At 42.7% G+C, this 16,804-nt stretch overlaps 1 protein-coding gene across 13 annotated transcripts in view; it reads right to left on the bottom strand.

The window, feature by feature from the left end:
* Positions 1-16,804, bottom strand: part of LOC115123604 (pleckstrin homology domain-containing family A member 7-like) — a 159,660-nt gene that overhangs the window by 67,847 nt on the left and 75,009 nt on the right. For all 13 annotated transcript variants that reach the window (XM_065012004.1, XM_065012008.1, XM_065012013.1 and 10 more), the window contains one exon: positions 14,515-14,598. In XM_065012004.1, coding sequence (XP_064868076.1) covers positions 14,515-14,598 — 84 coding nt within the window. The remainder of the gene's footprint in view (positions 1-14,514; positions 14,599-16,804) is intronic.

The following is a 16,804-nucleotide window of genomic DNA, read 5'->3' as shown; positions in this document are numbered from 1 at the left end:
CTTCCTCAGTGTGTGCACTTCCTCAGTGTAAGCGTGGGCTCTTCCTCTTCCTCAGTGTGTGCTCTTCCTCAGTGTAAGTGTGTGCCCTTCCTCAGTGTGTGCTCTTCCTCAGTGTAAGCGTGGGCTCTTCCTCAGTGTGTGCTCTTCCTCAGTGTAAGCGTGGGCACTTCCTCTTCCTCAGTGTGTGCTCTTCCTCAGTGTAAGCGTGGGCTCTTCCTCTTCCTCAGTGTGTGCTCTTCCTCAGTGTAAGCGTGGGCACTTCCTCTTCCTCAGTGTGTGCTCTTCCTCAGTGTAAGCGTGGGCTCTTCCTCTTCCTCAGTGTGTGCTCTTCCTCAGTATAAGCATGTGCTCTTCCTCTTCCTCAGTGTGTGCTCTTCCTCTTCCTCAGTGTGTGCTCTTCCTCTTACTCAGTGTGTGCTCTTCCTCAGTGTAAGTGTGTGTTCTTCCTATTCCTCAGTGTGTGCTCTTCCTCTTTCTCAGTGTAAGTGTATGCTCTTCCTCAGTGTGTGCTCTTCCTCAGTGTAAGTGTGTGCTCTTCCTCTTCCTCAGTGTGTGCTCTTCCTCAGTGTCTGCTCTTCCTCAGTGTACGTGTGTGCTCTTCCTCAGTGTGTGCTCCTCCTCAGTGTAAGTGTGTGCTCTTCCTCAGTGTGTGCGCTTTCTCTTCCTCAGTGTGTGCTCTTCCTCTTCCTCAGTGGGTGCTCTTCCTCAGTGTACGTGTGTGCTCTTCCTCTTCCTCCGTGTGTGCTCTTCCTCAGTGTGTGCTCTTCCTCAGTGTAAGTGTGTGCTCTTCCTCAGTGTGTGCTCTTCCTCAGTGTAAGTGTATGTTCTTCCTTAGTGTGTGCTCTTCCTCAGTGTAAGTGTGTGCTCTTCCTCTTCCTCAGTGTGTGCCCTTCCTCAGTGTAAGCATGTGCTCTTCCTCTTCCTCAGTGTGTGCTCTTCCTCGGTGTAAGTGTGTGCTCTTCCTCTTACTCAGTGTGTGCTCTTCCTCAGTGTAAGTGTGTGTTCTTCCTATTCCTCAGTGTGTGCTCTTCCTCTTTCTCAGTGTAAGTGTATGCTCTTCCTCAGTGTGTGCTCTTCCTCAGTGTAAGTGTGTGCTCTTCCTCTTCCTCAGTGTGTGCTCTTCCTCAGTGTGTGCTCCTCCTCAGTGTAAGTGTGTGCTCTTCCTCAGTGTGTGCGCTTTCTCTTCCTCAGTGTGTGCTCTTCCTCTTCCTCAGTGGGTGCTCTTCCTCAGTGTAAGTGTGTGCTCTTCCTCTTCCTCAGTGTGTGCTCTTCCTCAGTGTGTGCTCTTCCTCAGTGTAAGTGTGTGCTCTTCCTCAGTGTGTGCTCTTCCTCTTCCTCAGTGTGTGCTCTTCCTCAGTGTAAGCGTGGGCTCTTCCTCAGTGTGTGCTCTTCCTCAGTGTAAGCGTGGGCTCTTCCTCTTCCTCAGTGTGTGCTCTTCCTCAGTGTAAGTGTATGCTCTTCCTCTTCCTCAGTGTAAGAGTGTGCTCTTCCTCAGTATGTGCTCTTCCTCAGTGTAAGTGTATGTTCTTCCTTAGTGTGTGCTCTTCCTCAGTGTAAGTGTGTGCTCTTCCTCTTCCTCCGTGTGTGCTCTTCCTCAGTGTAAGTGTGTGCTCTTCCTCAGTGTGTGCTCTTTCTCTTCCTCGGTGTGTGCTCTTCCTCAGTGTGTGCTCTTCCTCTTCCCCAGTGTGTGCTCTTCCTCTTCCCCAGTGTGTGCTCTTCCACTTTCTCGGTGTGTGCTCTTCCTCTTCCTCAGTGTGTGCCCTTCCTCAGTGTAGGTGTGTGCTCTTCCTCTTCCTCAGTGTGTGCTCTTCCTCAGTGTAAGTGTGTGCTCTTCCTCAGTGTGTGCTCTTCCTCTTCCTCAGTGTGTGTTCTTCCTCAGTGTAAGCATGTGCCCTTCCTCAGTGTAAGTGTGTGCTCTTCCTCTTCCTCAGTGTGTGCTCTTCCTCTTCCTCAGTGTGTGCTCTTCCTCTTCCTCAGTGTGTGCTCTTCCTCAGTGTAAGTGTGTGCTCTTCCTCTTCCTCAGTGTGTGCTCTTCCTCAGTGTAAGCGTGTGCTCTTCCTCAGTGTAAGTGTGTGCTCTTCCTCAGTGTAAGTGTGTGCTCTTCCTCAATGTGTGCTCTTTCTCTTCCTACACTAGGAAACCGTGCTTGACCGCCCACTCCACCCCTACTGACACTGGACCCCTGCATTGTTCTCCCTGAACATGAAAGATGTTGTAACTAGTGTTTTTTCCTGTCGGACGTGCCATGTTCCTGTGCAGCTTTGGAAGAGGAGATGTATTGGGATGTTTGTACGGCCAGGGCAGGCTGGTGCAGGACATAAAAACACAGAGACACAGCCAAAGGCGAGGGACTGACCATGGAACTAAAATACAACTTTGTTCCAACTCTCTGGATCCCATCCAACATTTTTACAGCACATTTCCCTCTGCACCAAGGGGACCCTCGCTTGTTTCAATTGCAGCTCTCATGCTGTCTACCTCTGCTGTCTTTTGAAGCGTTCCCTGGGAAATCTGCTGTGGGATGTGGTGGAATAAAGGAGCAATATTTCACATCAGAGAGAGAGAGATCCAGGCCTGGGGCCATATAGGTTACCTTCCACCTGAGAGAAATGGCCTCAGCAGCAGCCTACTCCCAGCACACACTGCAGGCTGCAGTCCAAGTCCAGCCCAGTCTTAGCCCAGCCTCAGCAGCAGCCTACTCCCAGCATACACTGCAGGCTGCAGCCCAAGTCCAGCCCAGTCTTAGCCCAGCCTCAGCAGCAGCCTACTCCCAGCACACACTGCAGGCTGCAGTCCAAGTCCAGCCCAGTCTTAGCCCAGCCTCAGCAGCAGCCTACTCCCAGCACACACTGCAGGCTGCAGTCCAAGTCCAGCCCAGTCTTAGCCCAGCCTCAGCAGCAGCCTACTCCCAGCAAACACTGCAGGCTGCAGCCCAAGTCCAGCCCAGTCTTAGCCCAGCCTCAGCAACAGTTCTGCTACAGAGCAGGAATACAGCAGTGCAGGATCAGACCACAGAAAACGCAGATCTCTCCTCTGTGATAGCGACAGAGCACAAAGGAAGCGCATTGCAGGCATCGTCATTCTATTCTTTCTATCTCAATCGTTTTATTTTTTTATAGATTTGATAGTGCAAACCCACCTCGTGCTCTGGCATCTTCATTATATGACAAAAAGTCATTTTTAGCCGACTAATCATTTTCATAACATTCTGCATAAATAATACACCTACAGTCAGCTTGAAAGTCTCTAACCGGCCCGGGTAATAACTCTGCTTTGACAAATTATTCTAGTCAGAGGAGGACTCCCTGTTTTCTGCTGTGTGTTTTTCTCTCTCCTGGAGAGTAAATTATTCAGAAGGTTTCTATCTTTCTCTTTCTCCCTCTCTCCCTCTCTCTCTCTCTCTCTGTGTCTCCCTTTTCTCCTCTCTCTGTCTGTAGTGTACAGTATAGAGTGGGTTGCTGTCTGGCTGAGTCAGGCTGTGTTTGGAGGGCAATACAGTATGAAGAGCTTGAAGACGCACTCAGGTCAAATAATCACCTCATCCTGACCCAGGAGGCTTTAAAATCTTGATCAATATACCGTATCTGTTCAGGCTTTAACATTCTGATCAATATGTTTTATCTGTTCAGGCTTTAACATTCTGATCAATATACCGTATCTGTTCAGGCTTTAACATTCTGATCAATATGCCGTATCTGTTCAGGCTTTAACATTCTGATCAATATGTTTTATCTGTTCAGGCTTTAACATTCTGATCAATGTACCGTATCTGTTCAGGCTTTAACATTCTGATCAATATGTTTTATCTGTTCAGGCTTTAACATTCTGATCAATATACCGTATCTGTTCAGGCTTTAACATTCTGATCAATATGCCGTATCTGTTCAGGCTTTAACATTCTGATCAATATACCGTATCTGTTCAGGCTTTAACATTCTGATCAATGTACTGTATCTGTTCAGGCTTTAACATTCTGATCAATATGTTTTATCTGTTCAGGCTTTAACATTCTGATCAATATACTGTATCTGTTCAGGCTTTAACATTCTGATCAATATACTGTATCTGTTCAGGCTTTAACATTCTGATCAATATACCGTATCTGTTCAGGCTTTAACATTCTGATCAATATGTTTTATCTGTTCAGGCTTTAACATTCTGATCAATATACCGTATCTGTTCAGGCTTTAACATTCTGATCAATATACTGTATCTGTTCAGGCTTTAACATTCTGATCAATATAATGTATCTGATCAGGCTTTAACATTCTGATCAATATACTGTATCTGTTCCGCCCAAGGTCCGCTCACCTCTAGTCCAAAAGGATTTCACCTCTAGTCTAGTCTAATAGGATTTCACCTCTAGTCTAGTCTAATAGGATTTCACCTCTAGTCTGTTCAGGCTTTAACATTCTGATCAATATACTGTATCTGTTCAGGCTTTAACATTCTGATCAATATACCGTATCTGTTCAGGCTTTAACATTCTGATCAATATACTGTATCTGTTCAGGCTTTAACATTCTGATCAATGTACTGTATCTGTTCAGGCTTTAACATTCTGATCAATATACTGTATCTGTTCAGGCTTTAACATTCTGATCAATATGCCGTATCTGTTCAGGCTTTAACATTCTGATCAATATACCGTATCTGTTCAGGCTTTAACATTCTGATCAATGTACCGTATCTGTTCAGGCTTTAACATTCTGATCAATATACTGTATCTGTTCAGGCTTTAACATTCTGATCAATATACTGTATCTGATCAGGCTTTAACATTCTGATCAATATACTGTATCTGTTCCGCCCAAGGTCCGCTCACCTCTAGTCCAAAAGGATTTCACCTCTAGTCTAGTCTAATAGGATTTCACCTCTAGTCTAGTCTAATAGGATTTCACCTCTAGTCTGTTCAGGCTTTAACATTCTGATCAATATACTGTATCTGTTCAGGCTTTAACATTCTGATCAATATACTGTATCTGATCAGGCTTTAACATTCTGATCAATATACTGTATCTGTTCAGGCTTTAACATTCTGATCAATATACTGTATCTGTTCAGGCTTTAACATTCTGATCAATATACCGTATCTGTTCAGGCTTTAACATTCTGATCAATATACCGTATCTGTTCAGGCTTTAACATTCTGATCAATGTACTGTATCTGTTCAGGCTTTAACATTCTGATCAATATACCGTATCTGTTCAGGCTTTAACATTCTGATCAATATACTGTATCTGTTCAGGCTTTAACATTCTGATCAATATGTTTTATCTGTTCAGGCTTTAACATTCTGATCAATGTACCGTATCTGTTCAGGCTTTAACATTCTGATCAATATACTGTATCTGTTCAGGCTTTAACATTCTGATCAATATACCGTATCTGTTCCGCCCAAGGTCCGCTCACCTCTAGTCCAAAAGGATTTCACCTCTAGTCTAGTCTAATAGGATTTCACCTCTAGTCTAGTCTAATAGGATTTCACCTCTAGTCTAGTCTAATAGGATTTCACCTCTAGTCTGTTCAGGCTTTAACATTCTGATCAATATACTGTATCTGTTCAGGCTTTAACATTCTGATCAATATACTGTATCTGTTCAGGCTTTAACATTCTGATCAATATACTGTATCTGTTCAGGCTTTAACATTCTGATCAATGTACCGTATCTGTTCAGGCTTTAACATTCTGATCAATGTACTGTATCTGTTCAGGCTTTAACATTCTGATCAATGTACTGTATCTGTTCAGGCTTTAACATTATGATCAATGTACCGTATCTGATCAGGCTTTAACATTCTGATCAATACACTGTATCTGTTCCGCCCAAGGTCCGCTCACCTCTAGTCCAAAAGGATTTCACCTCTAGTCTAGTCTAATAGGATTTCACCTCTAGTCTAGTCCAATAGAATTTCACCTCTAGTCTAGTCCAATAGGATTTCACCTAAAGTCCAATAGGATTTCACCTCAAGTCCAATAGGATTTCACCTCTATTCTAGTAGGGTTTCACCTCTATTCTAGTAGGGTTTCACCTCTAGTCGAGTCGAATTGGATTTCACCTCTAGTCTAGTCCCAATATGATTTCACCTCTAGTCCAATAGGATTTCACATCTAATAGGATTTCATGTCAAGTCTAGTCTAATAGGAATTCACCTCTAGTCTAGTCTAATAGGAATTCACCTCTAGTCTAGTCTAACAAGAATTCACCTCAGGTCCAATAGGATTTCACCTCAGGTCCAATGGGATTTCACCTCAAGCCCAATAGAATTTCACCTCAAGCCCAATATAATTTCACCTCAAGCCCAATAGGAGTTCACCTCAAGTCCAATAGGATTTCACCTCTAGTCCAATAAGATTTCACCCCAAGTCCAATAAGATTTCACCTCAAGTCCAATAGGATTTCACCTCAAGTCCAATAGGATTTCACCTCTAGTCCAATAGGATTTCAAGTCTAATAGGATTTCATGTCAAGTCTAGTCTAATAGGAATTCACCTCTAGTCTAGTCTAATACGAATTCACCTCTAGTCTAATAGGATTTCACATCTAGTTTAGTCTAATAGGATTTCACATCTAGTCTAATAGGATTTCACATCTTGTCTAATAGGATTTCACATCTAGTCTAGTCTAATAGGATTTCACCTCTAGTCTAGTCTAATAGGATTTCACATCTAGTCTAGTCTAATAGGATTTCACATCTTGTCTAGTCTAATAGGATTTCACATCTTGTCTAGTCTAATAGGATTTCACCTCTAGTCTAGTCTAATAGGATTTCACTTCTAGTCTAGTCCAATACGATTTGTCCTCTAGTCTAGTTCAATAGGATTTCCCCTCTAGTCTAGTCCAATAGGATTTCACCTCCAGTCTAATAGGATTTCACCTCCAGTCTATTAGGATTTCACCTCCAGTCTATTAGGATTTCACCTCCAGTATAATAGGATTTCACCTCCAGTCTAATAGGGTTTCACATCTAGTCTAGTCTAATAGGATTTATCCTCTAGTCTAGTTCAATAGGATTTCACCTCTAGTCTAGTCCACTAGGATGTATCCTCTAGTCTAGTTCAATAGGATTTCACCTCTAGTCTAGTCCACTAGGATGTATCCTCTAGTCTAGTTCAATAGGATTTCAGTTCTAGTCTAGTTCAATAGGATTTCCCCTCTATTCTAGTCCAGTAGGATTTCACTCACCTCTACTCTAATAGGATTTCAATGCCTTATGATTTATCCCATCACAAAAGGCATAACAGAGTGTTTACATTACAAACCAGCACATCAGATAAGGAGCTATCTGAGTTTAGCATGCAGTTAGTCAATGTTTACTGTGAAAGGCAGCAACATCAAGAAAGTTTGAAAAGTGTCATTCACTGAGAAGAAAATCTAATAAATTGTTCCTTGAACTTCAAGCTCAAAGCGAAAAGTAAAGTGAGATTCACTGAGGAGCAATCGAATAAATCTTTTCATCCTTCAAGCACAAGCGTCTATGCAACACAACTCACAGGAGAGAGATACAGCTTGTTCAGTCCCCAGAGAATGCACCAGAATGTATCTAGCCTATAAGTCACACAACATGACTATGCAATATTCAAATCAAACGTTATTCGTCACATGCGCCGAATATAACAGCTGTAAACTGTATTGTGAAATGCTTACTTAAGAGTGCTGTCCCAAACAGGCAGTTAAAAAGTTTCTTAACAAAGAGAAAAATTAAAAAGCAACACAATAAAATAACAATAACGAGGCTATATATATATAAAATAAAGTGGTGACGTAACTGGCCTAAGACACTGAATATGTATTAGGATTAAATGTCAGGAATTGTGAAAAACCTAATCTGTATATATATTTATACAGTGGGGCAAAAAAGTATTTAGTCAGCCATCAATTGTGCAAGTTCTCCCACTTAAAAAGATGAGAGAGGCCTGTCATTTTCATCATACGTACACTTCAACTATGACAGACAAAATTAGAGAAAAAAAAAGTCCAGAAAATCACATTGTAGGATTTTTTATGAATTTATTTGCAAATTGTGGTGGAAAATAAGTATTTGGTCAATAACAAAAGTTTATCTCAATACTTTGTTATATACCCTTTGTTGGCAATGACAGAGGTCAATCGTTTTCTGTAAGTCTTTACAAGGTTTTCACACACTGTTGCTGGTATTTTGGCCCATTCCTCCATGCAGATCTCCTCTAGAGCAGTGATGTTTTGGGGCTGTTGCTGGGCAACACAGACTTTCAACTCCCTCTAAAGATTCTCTATGGGGTTGAGATCTGGAGACTGGCTAGGCCACTCCAGGACCTTGAAATGCTTCTTACGAAGCCACTCCTTCGTTGCCCGGCGGTGTGTTTGGGATCATTGTCATGCTGAAAGACCCAGCCACGTTTCATCTTCAATGCCCTTGCTGATGGAAGGAGGTTTTCACTCAAAATCTCACGATACATTGCCCCATTCATTCTTTCCTTTACACGGATCAGTCGTCCTGGTCCCTTTGCAGAAAAACAGCCCCAAAGCATGATGTTTCCACCCCCATGCTTCACAGTAGGTATGGTGTTCTTTGGATGCAACTCAGCATTCTTTGTCCTCCAAACACGACGAGTTGAGTTTTTACCAAAAAGTTATATTTTGGTTTCATCTGACCATATGACATTCTCCCAATCTTCTTCTGGATCATCCAAATGCTCTCTAGCAAACTTCAGACGGGCCTGGACATGTACTGGCTTAAGCAGGGGGACACGTCTGGCACTGCAGGATTTGAGTCCCTGGCGGCGTAGTGTGTTACTGATGGTAGGCTTTGTTACTTTGGTCCAATCTCTCTGCAGGTCATTCACTAGGTCCCCCCTGTGTGGTTCTTGTGATCATTTTGACCCCACAGGGTGAGATCTTGCGTGGAGCCCCAGATCGAGGGAGATTATCAGTGGTCTTGTATGTCTTCCATTTCCTAATAATTGCTCCCACAGTTGATTTCTTCAAACCATGCTGCTTACCTATTGCAGATTCAGTCTTCCCAGCCTGGTGCAGGTCTATAATTTTGTTTCTGGTGTCCTTTGACAGCTCTTTGGTCTTGGCCATAGTAGAGTTTGGAGTGTGACTGTTTGAGGTTGTGGACAGGTGTCTTTTATACTGATAACATGTTCAAACAGGTGCCATTAATACAGGTAACGAGTGGAGGACAGAGGAGCCTCTTAAAGAAGAAGTTACAGGTCTGTGAGAGCCAGAAATCTTGCTTGTTTGTAGGTGGCCAAATGCTTATTTTCCACCATAATTTGCAAATAAATTCATTAAAAATCCTACAATGTGATTTTCTAGGTTTTTTGTCTCATTTTGTCTGTCATAGTTGAAGTGTACCTATGATGAAAATTACAGGCCTCTCTCATCTTTTTAAGTGGGAGAACTTGCACAATTGGTGGCTGACTAAATACTTTTTTGACCCACTGTATAAATATATATACAGATGAGGTTTTTCACAATTCCTGACATTTAATCCTAATCAAAAATGTTGTGTCTTAGGCCAGTTACGTCACCACTTTATTTTAAGAGTGTGAAATGTCAGAATAATAGTAGAGAGAATGATTAAATTCTGCTTTTATTTCTTTCATCACATTCCCAGTGGGTCAGAAGTTTACATACACTCAATTATTATTTGGTAGCATTGCCTTTAAATTGTTTAACTTGGGTCAAACATTTCGGGTAGCCTTCCACACGCTTCCCACAGTAAGTTGGGTGAATTTTGCCCCATTCCTCCTGACAGAGATGGTGTAACGGAGTCAGGTTTTTAGGTCTCCTTGCTCGCAAACACTTTTTCAGTTCTGCCCACACATTTTCTATAGGATTGAGGTCAGGGCTTTGTGATGGCCACTCCTATACCTTGACTTTGTTGTCCTTAAGCCATTTTGCCACAACTTTGGAAGTATGCTTGGGGTCATTGTCTATTTGGAAGACCCATTTGCGACCAAGCTTTAACTTCCCGACTGATGTCTTGAGATGTTGCTTCAATATATCCACATAATTTTCCTTTCTCATGATGCCATCTATTTTGTGAAGTGCACCAGTACCTCCTGCAGCAAAGCACCCCCACAACATGATGCTGCCACCCCCGTGCTTCATGGATGGGATGGTGTTCATCGGCTTGCAAGCCTCCCCCTTTCTCCTCCAAACATAACAATGGTCATTACAGCCAAACAGTTATTTTTTGTTTCATCAGACCTGAGGACATTTCCTCTGATATACCAGAGGATATCAAGCAAAAACTCACTGAGTTTGAAGGTAGGCCTTGAAATACATCCACAGGTACACCTCCAATTAACTCAAATGATGTCAATTAGCATATCAGAATCTTCTAAAGCCATGACATCATTTTCTGGAATGTTCCAAGCTGTTTAAAGGCACAGTCAACTTCTTCTATGTAAACTTCTGACCCACTGGAATTGTGATACAGTGAATTATAAGTGAAATAATCTCTCTGTGAACAATTATTAGAAAAGTTAATTGTGTCGGGGCGGCAGGGTAGCCTAGTGGTTAAAATAAAAAACAAAGTAGATGTCCTAACCTACTTGCCAAAACTATTAGTTTGTTAACAAGAAATTTGTGGAGTGGTTGAAAAAAATGATTGAATGATTCCAACCTAAGTGTATATATTATGATCCTGTCACTGAGTCTGTCAGCACTGCTTGCCGGTCCATCCTGTACCCATCCTACACCCCAGAGGGAATACTGGAGGGAACCTACTTCTCCATCCATGTCTGGGTCTCAGCATGGGTGACATCCACACCCTGGCTACCACAGCAACCAACTGCAACAATCTGCCCTGGCTGTCTGTTTTGGCTATGCAGGCCAGAGGGAAGGCATCATCACTGCATAACACACACGCTTCCCCCTGGGTGCATCAGTACCCCAGCTGTTACGATGCTCTATTTCCACAACTAAAGTATGACTGGGAGGAATGGATAGAGAGAAGTAAAACAAGTTGGCCATAGTATAAATAGCAGTCAGCAGAGAGTCACGGGGCTTCATAAGTCCTGCTACTTTAGCTTATTCTACCCCTGCACACCACAGGCATTCAATACATTTTAATAGAGGAAAAAGAGGAATGCCAAGAGGGTGATATTTCTCTTAATAGACTGGCTGTGAGATAGAAACTCTATAGCCTACCATACACCCCCTACTCACTGGCTTTGGTAGAGTGGTAGTCCATCAGCATACAGTGTGGGGCAGGGATGTACCACTGAACAGGTGGCATGGGGTGAGAGGTCAAGGGTGTGCCACTTTGGTGGCAGTGAACTCTGTGGGATAATAACCTCCCCCAGTGTTTTTCTGTGACGACGTGTGTGTGTGTGTGTGTGTGTGTGTGTGTGTGTGTGTGTGTGTGTGTGTGTGTGTGTGTGTGTGTGTGTGTGTGTGTGTGTGTGTGTGTACAGTGAAAGTAGCCCCGGCTGTCTCTAATGAGGGGTATCAATCAGGCCGTGCCAAGATCATTGGGCTTGTCTCCTACTTGTGAGAGATGGGCCTCTGTGATATTCCCTTAATGCTCCAAGCATTTTCAAATCTATGATTAATATAGCTGCATGATTTCACTGTACTGGGAAGAAGTCTACTGTATGGTTGACTTGGAGTGGAGGGTTATGATGATGACAGCATTTTAAGGACTGATGATAATGTGACATGAATCAACAGTAAACTATGACAATTTACAGAGGACATTAATCATGCTATTTAAATACATTTGATTCGTCACATATTCTTGTGGGAAGAGCATGAGTATAATGCTATTCTAAGCATGGCTGGTCTACTGAGCTTTGATCTGGTATTAGATTGTAAAATAATAATTCAGTTACTGTGGCCCCTACAGTGCAGGGAATATGCACTTTAACTTTTAAACCCCCTGATGGTGTACAAATCCCTGGCTCAACAGTACCATGTGAGGGATACAGGAGGGTTGGGGTGGAGAAGAGGGGACTCCCAATGAGCTTCATGTCACTCCTACAAATTACCTTTCAAACACTGTGACAGTGGAGATCAGATACCACTCTCGACCCTCTCTGCTACACTAACACATCGAGCCATGCATCCTAAAGCCAACATAACAGCACCGTAATTATGTTGTTGACACCTGTCATACACATTCATGACAGAAAGATAACCGACTCAACTGTGGTCCTGTTATTGTTCTAAGACATCATAATGAAAGTGTAATAAAATCAAGGCCATGTAGCCATGTAGTTCTAGTCGGCTGGCCCTCGCTACATATTCGTCGCCAGACCCACTGGCTCCAGGTCATCTACAAGTCCATGCTAGGTAAAGCTCCGCCTCATCTCAGTTCACTGGTCACGATGGCAACACCCACCCGTAGCACGCGCTCCAGAAGGTGTATCTCACTGATCATCCCTAAAGCCAACACCTCATTTGGCCGCCTTTCGTTCCAGTTCTCTGCTGCCTGTGACTGGAACGAATTGCAAAAATCGCTGAAGTTGGAGACTTTAATCTCCCTCACCAACTTCAAACATCTGCTATCTGAGCAGCTAACCGATCGCTGCAGCTGTACATAGTCTATCGGTAAATAGCCCACCCAATTTACCTACCTCATCCCCATACTGTTTATATTTATTTACTTTTCTGCTCTTTTGCACACCAGTATCTCTACCTGTACATGACCATCTGATAATTTATCACTCCAGTGTTAATCTGCAAAATTGTAATTATTCGCCAACCTCCTCATGCCTTTTGCACACAATGTATATAGACTCTCTTTTTTTCTTTTTTTCTACTGTGTTATTGACTTGTTCATTGTTTACTCCATGTGTAACTCTGTGTTGTCTGTTCACACTGCTATGCTTTATCTTGGCCAGGTCGCAGTTGTAAATGAGAACTTGTTCTCAACTAGCCTACCTGGTTAAATAAAGGTCAAATAAAAATAAATAAATAAATAAAAATGTATCATGAAACGTTAACATGAAAGTCATGGTACAGATGTAGGATCTTAATTTGGCCTACACTGTCACAACAAAATCATCCTGCAGCCACAGGATCTTTCATGTTTAGTCCATAATGTTGCTTGATCGGTGGTTAGGCTATTAACTGGCCAAAAGTTGGCTACATGAAAGTGTAATACTGTTAATATAACCTTGTGTGGGTTTTCAGTGAATTTATGTAAATCGCAAAGCTCATCTGCATTTCACAGCAACAAAACAGGACAATTCTCAGCAACAAAAGAATCAGGAATGTCATGCCATGTTTTAGAGACACTTACAAGCAAGCTCTACAACGCTACAACTTAAAGATTTGTCCCAGTACGTCCAGGTCAAACCATATCTGTGCATGTGTCGCTAACACTCGGTCCCATGCTATTCAACCTCATCACACTACCTGGGCCTCCACCATGGCCGTACCACTCACACAATTCAACACAATCAACTTCACGACTGCTGCTATAACCTGCAGAAAATACTCTACATATTGTTCTCTGGTGAACAAAACTCTGTGGTAATAATAGCCATCATTAGCACAACTGTGATGTTTCAGACAGATGAATGGCTTCAGGCTTGCCATGGCCACAGTCAAAGACATAATGTGAACCATAGTTGGTTCATTACCATAAATTCAATTAAGATAAAACCTTAAAAATACACACACAAAATTAGCCTGGGAGCAGCCGTTGCACAAGTGCAAGCAGTTATGAATTTCATTTCCATAAAAAATAGAATGGCCATCATCCTTCTAATTTGTTTTATAATTATTGTTATTATTATTGTTCATTTCTATGACTGTAGTTAATAGAATGCCTTTCCTCAGGCAGTCAGTTCCTGTTTCCTCCTCATCTCATCCCTGGGACAAGCAGCAGACAATCTCACACTCTAATCCGAGTTAAATTACACTCTATTCTCATCTCCTCCCTGGGACAAGCAGCAGACAATCTCACACTCTAATCCGAGTTAAATTACACTCTATTCTCATCTCCTCCCTGGGACAAGCAGCAGACAATCTCACACTCTAATCCGAGTTAAATTACACTCTATTCTCATCTCCTCCCTGGGACAAGCAGCAGACAATCTCACACTCTAATCCGAGTTAAATTACACTCTATTCTCATCTCCTCCCTGGGACAAGCAGCAGACAATCTCACACTCTAATCCGAGTTAAATTACACTCTATTCTCATCTCCTCCCTGGGACAAGCAGCAGACAATCTCACACTCTAATCCGAGTTAAATTACACTCTATTCTCATCTCCTCCCTGGGACAAGCAGCAGACAATCTCACACTCTAATCCGAGTTAAATTACACTCTATTCTCATCTCCTCCCTGGGACAAGCAGCAGACAATCTCACACTCTAATCCGAGTTAAATTACACTCTATTCTCATCTCCTCCCTGGGACAAGCAGCAGACAATCTCACACTCTAATCCGAGTTAAATTACACTCTATTCTCATCTCCTCCCAGCATGACCTTGGACCAACCAGACGTTACACTGAAGCCCACATTATAACCTTCCTCGAGTAAAAATAGTAGAGGTGCACTCACTTGTCGTGGAGCATATATTCAGTGTTTTCTGGAGATATCTGTCCAGTCACAGGGTGTCGGAACGACGTTCTCTTCTGGTTATGGCTGAGAGAGTCAGAGAGAGAGAACAGGGGGGAAGAGAGGGAAGGAGGGAAAACAACAGTGAAGGAGAAAATACAATTAGTATTCCGTCATGAATCATATTTCTGCTTGATCACTCCACTATTTTGTGCACTGATGTATTGGTCACTGGCTGCTTGCTGGGCATTCTACACCAAGTTTCTAGACTTCCAATGACTTTCACAGCAAAGTGTAGAATGTGCGGTAGTGCTGAAGACTGGCCAAGGCAGGGGCTCATATTATTTCACACAATGTGTAAGTCTCAGCACTCTCCCCTACCAGCTCACCAGGCTTTATTGATTTCAATTACATTCATCGCTTTAACTAGGGCATTAAAGCTTCCCTGTATCGTTGGATAAAAGAAGAGATGGACAGGGGGCAGCGCTGGTGATGGAAAGAATGAAAAATAACACAATGATGTGATTTGCTCTAAACCGTCCGCATCAATGATTTACTTTTACACACTTTGGATGGCAGTTGCGTAGCAGCTGTGCCCATCGGACAGGAAGAGAGAGTCATTCTATGAACAGATCTCTGCTTCATTCAACATTAGCTTTAGAAGCAGTGGAGCAGACAGGATTCCATACGTTTCCACTTAGGGTTATCCAGGTGCAGAACATGCACAGGTAGAAACTTCTGATCCAGACTGACCTGGTCGTTAATCACTACGAGGACTTCTGACCCAGACTGACCTGGTCGTTAATCACTATGAGGACTTCTGATCCAGACTGACCTGGTCGTTAATCACTATGAGGACTTCTGACCCAGACTGACCTGGTCGTTAATCACTATGAGGACTTCTGACCCAGACTGACCTGGTCTTTAATCACTATGAGGACTTCTGACCCAGACTGACCTGGTCGTTAATCACTATGAGGACTTCTGACCCAGACTGACCTGGTCTTTAATCACTATGAGGACTTCTGACCCAGACTGATAGTGACCTGGTCGTTAATCACTCGGAGGTCTTCTGGGTCAGACTGACCTGGTCGTTTATCACTCTGAGGACTTCTGGGTCAGATTGTGTGAGTGTGAATGTTGTATGTGAGTGTAGTGTTTCTTACTGTGCTACTGTATAGTGCAGATCCCCCCGTGCAGGTCAGAGCCTCCCAGAGGCAGTCAGGTGAGCTATGCTGTCCTCCAGATAGACCATAATAACACACCCTAGGCTTCCAGTTCTCACACTACACTGTCATATTCAACAGCCAATGAGAAATACTACACCAATCCAGTCACTATGGAAACAGTCATCACAATAAGAATGACAACACAACCAGGGCAATGATGTGGGCCAATTTAATGTCCAATCAGTCTAGCAGAAATAAGTAAAAGTCACATATGTCATTCAATCCAGATGACTGCGGTCTTAACTGAATTATGAGATGAATCACCCTTTACCTCTAATGAAATATTTCATGCTTCCTTACACTTGAATTCCGTGTAAAACCAGAGCATGTTGGAGTTGAAAAGGCTGTTACATGAGGACATTTTTGCTTGTTTCAATCTCTCTCGCAAAGTTACGTTATTGTGATGCTTTTGGGGGAGGGGAAATATCAAAGTACTGTGAACAATTGTTCACCCTACTGTAATTCTTTATGTAAACACTGGCAATTGAAACTTGCCAAGATTTGAGGTAATAGACAACAGCTGACTGTACTCTCTGCTCTCTTCCAACCCATTCTCAATGACAACATTGTGAACACAACATCCTCATACAATCTATAATCACATTAGAATATGCATTCCATAAATGTAGTTCTATATATACACACAACTGTAGTGATTCATTGTATATCTATGGAAAAACATCTGTTAACCTCGACTCAATAGGGGCGGCAGGTAGCCTAGTGGTTAGAGCGTTGGGCCAGTAACTGAAAGGTTGATCGAATCCCCGAGCTGACAAGGTAAACATCTGTTGTTCTGCCTCTCAACAAGGCAGTTAACCCACTGTTCCTAGGCCGTCACTGTAAATAAGAATGCATTCTTAATTAACTTGCCTAGTTAAATTAAATAAAACATTTAAAATAGAGAGCAGAAATATTGGTGAGCGGTATGTCCTGTGTTCCTCTATCTCATCATGGTGTTCAGCACCACAGCCCTCTCTGGGCTCTTTACTCAAGCGTGGCCACTGAGAAGACAGGCCCATTTGTCTGAGGGGCCACTGGACAGATATGAAGTGCTAAGGTCCTCC

Source organism: Oncorhynchus nerka, linkage group LG27, assembly GCF_034236695.1.
Source record: "Oncorhynchus nerka isolate Pitt River linkage group LG27, Oner_Uvic_2.0, whole genome shotgun sequence".
Classification (NCBI taxonomy): Eukaryota; Metazoa; Chordata; class Actinopteri; order Salmoniformes; family Salmonidae; genus Oncorhynchus; species Oncorhynchus nerka.
The sequence above is the reverse complement of the archived record's forward strand: the minus strand, read 5'-3'. Positions and strand labels throughout refer to the sequence as shown.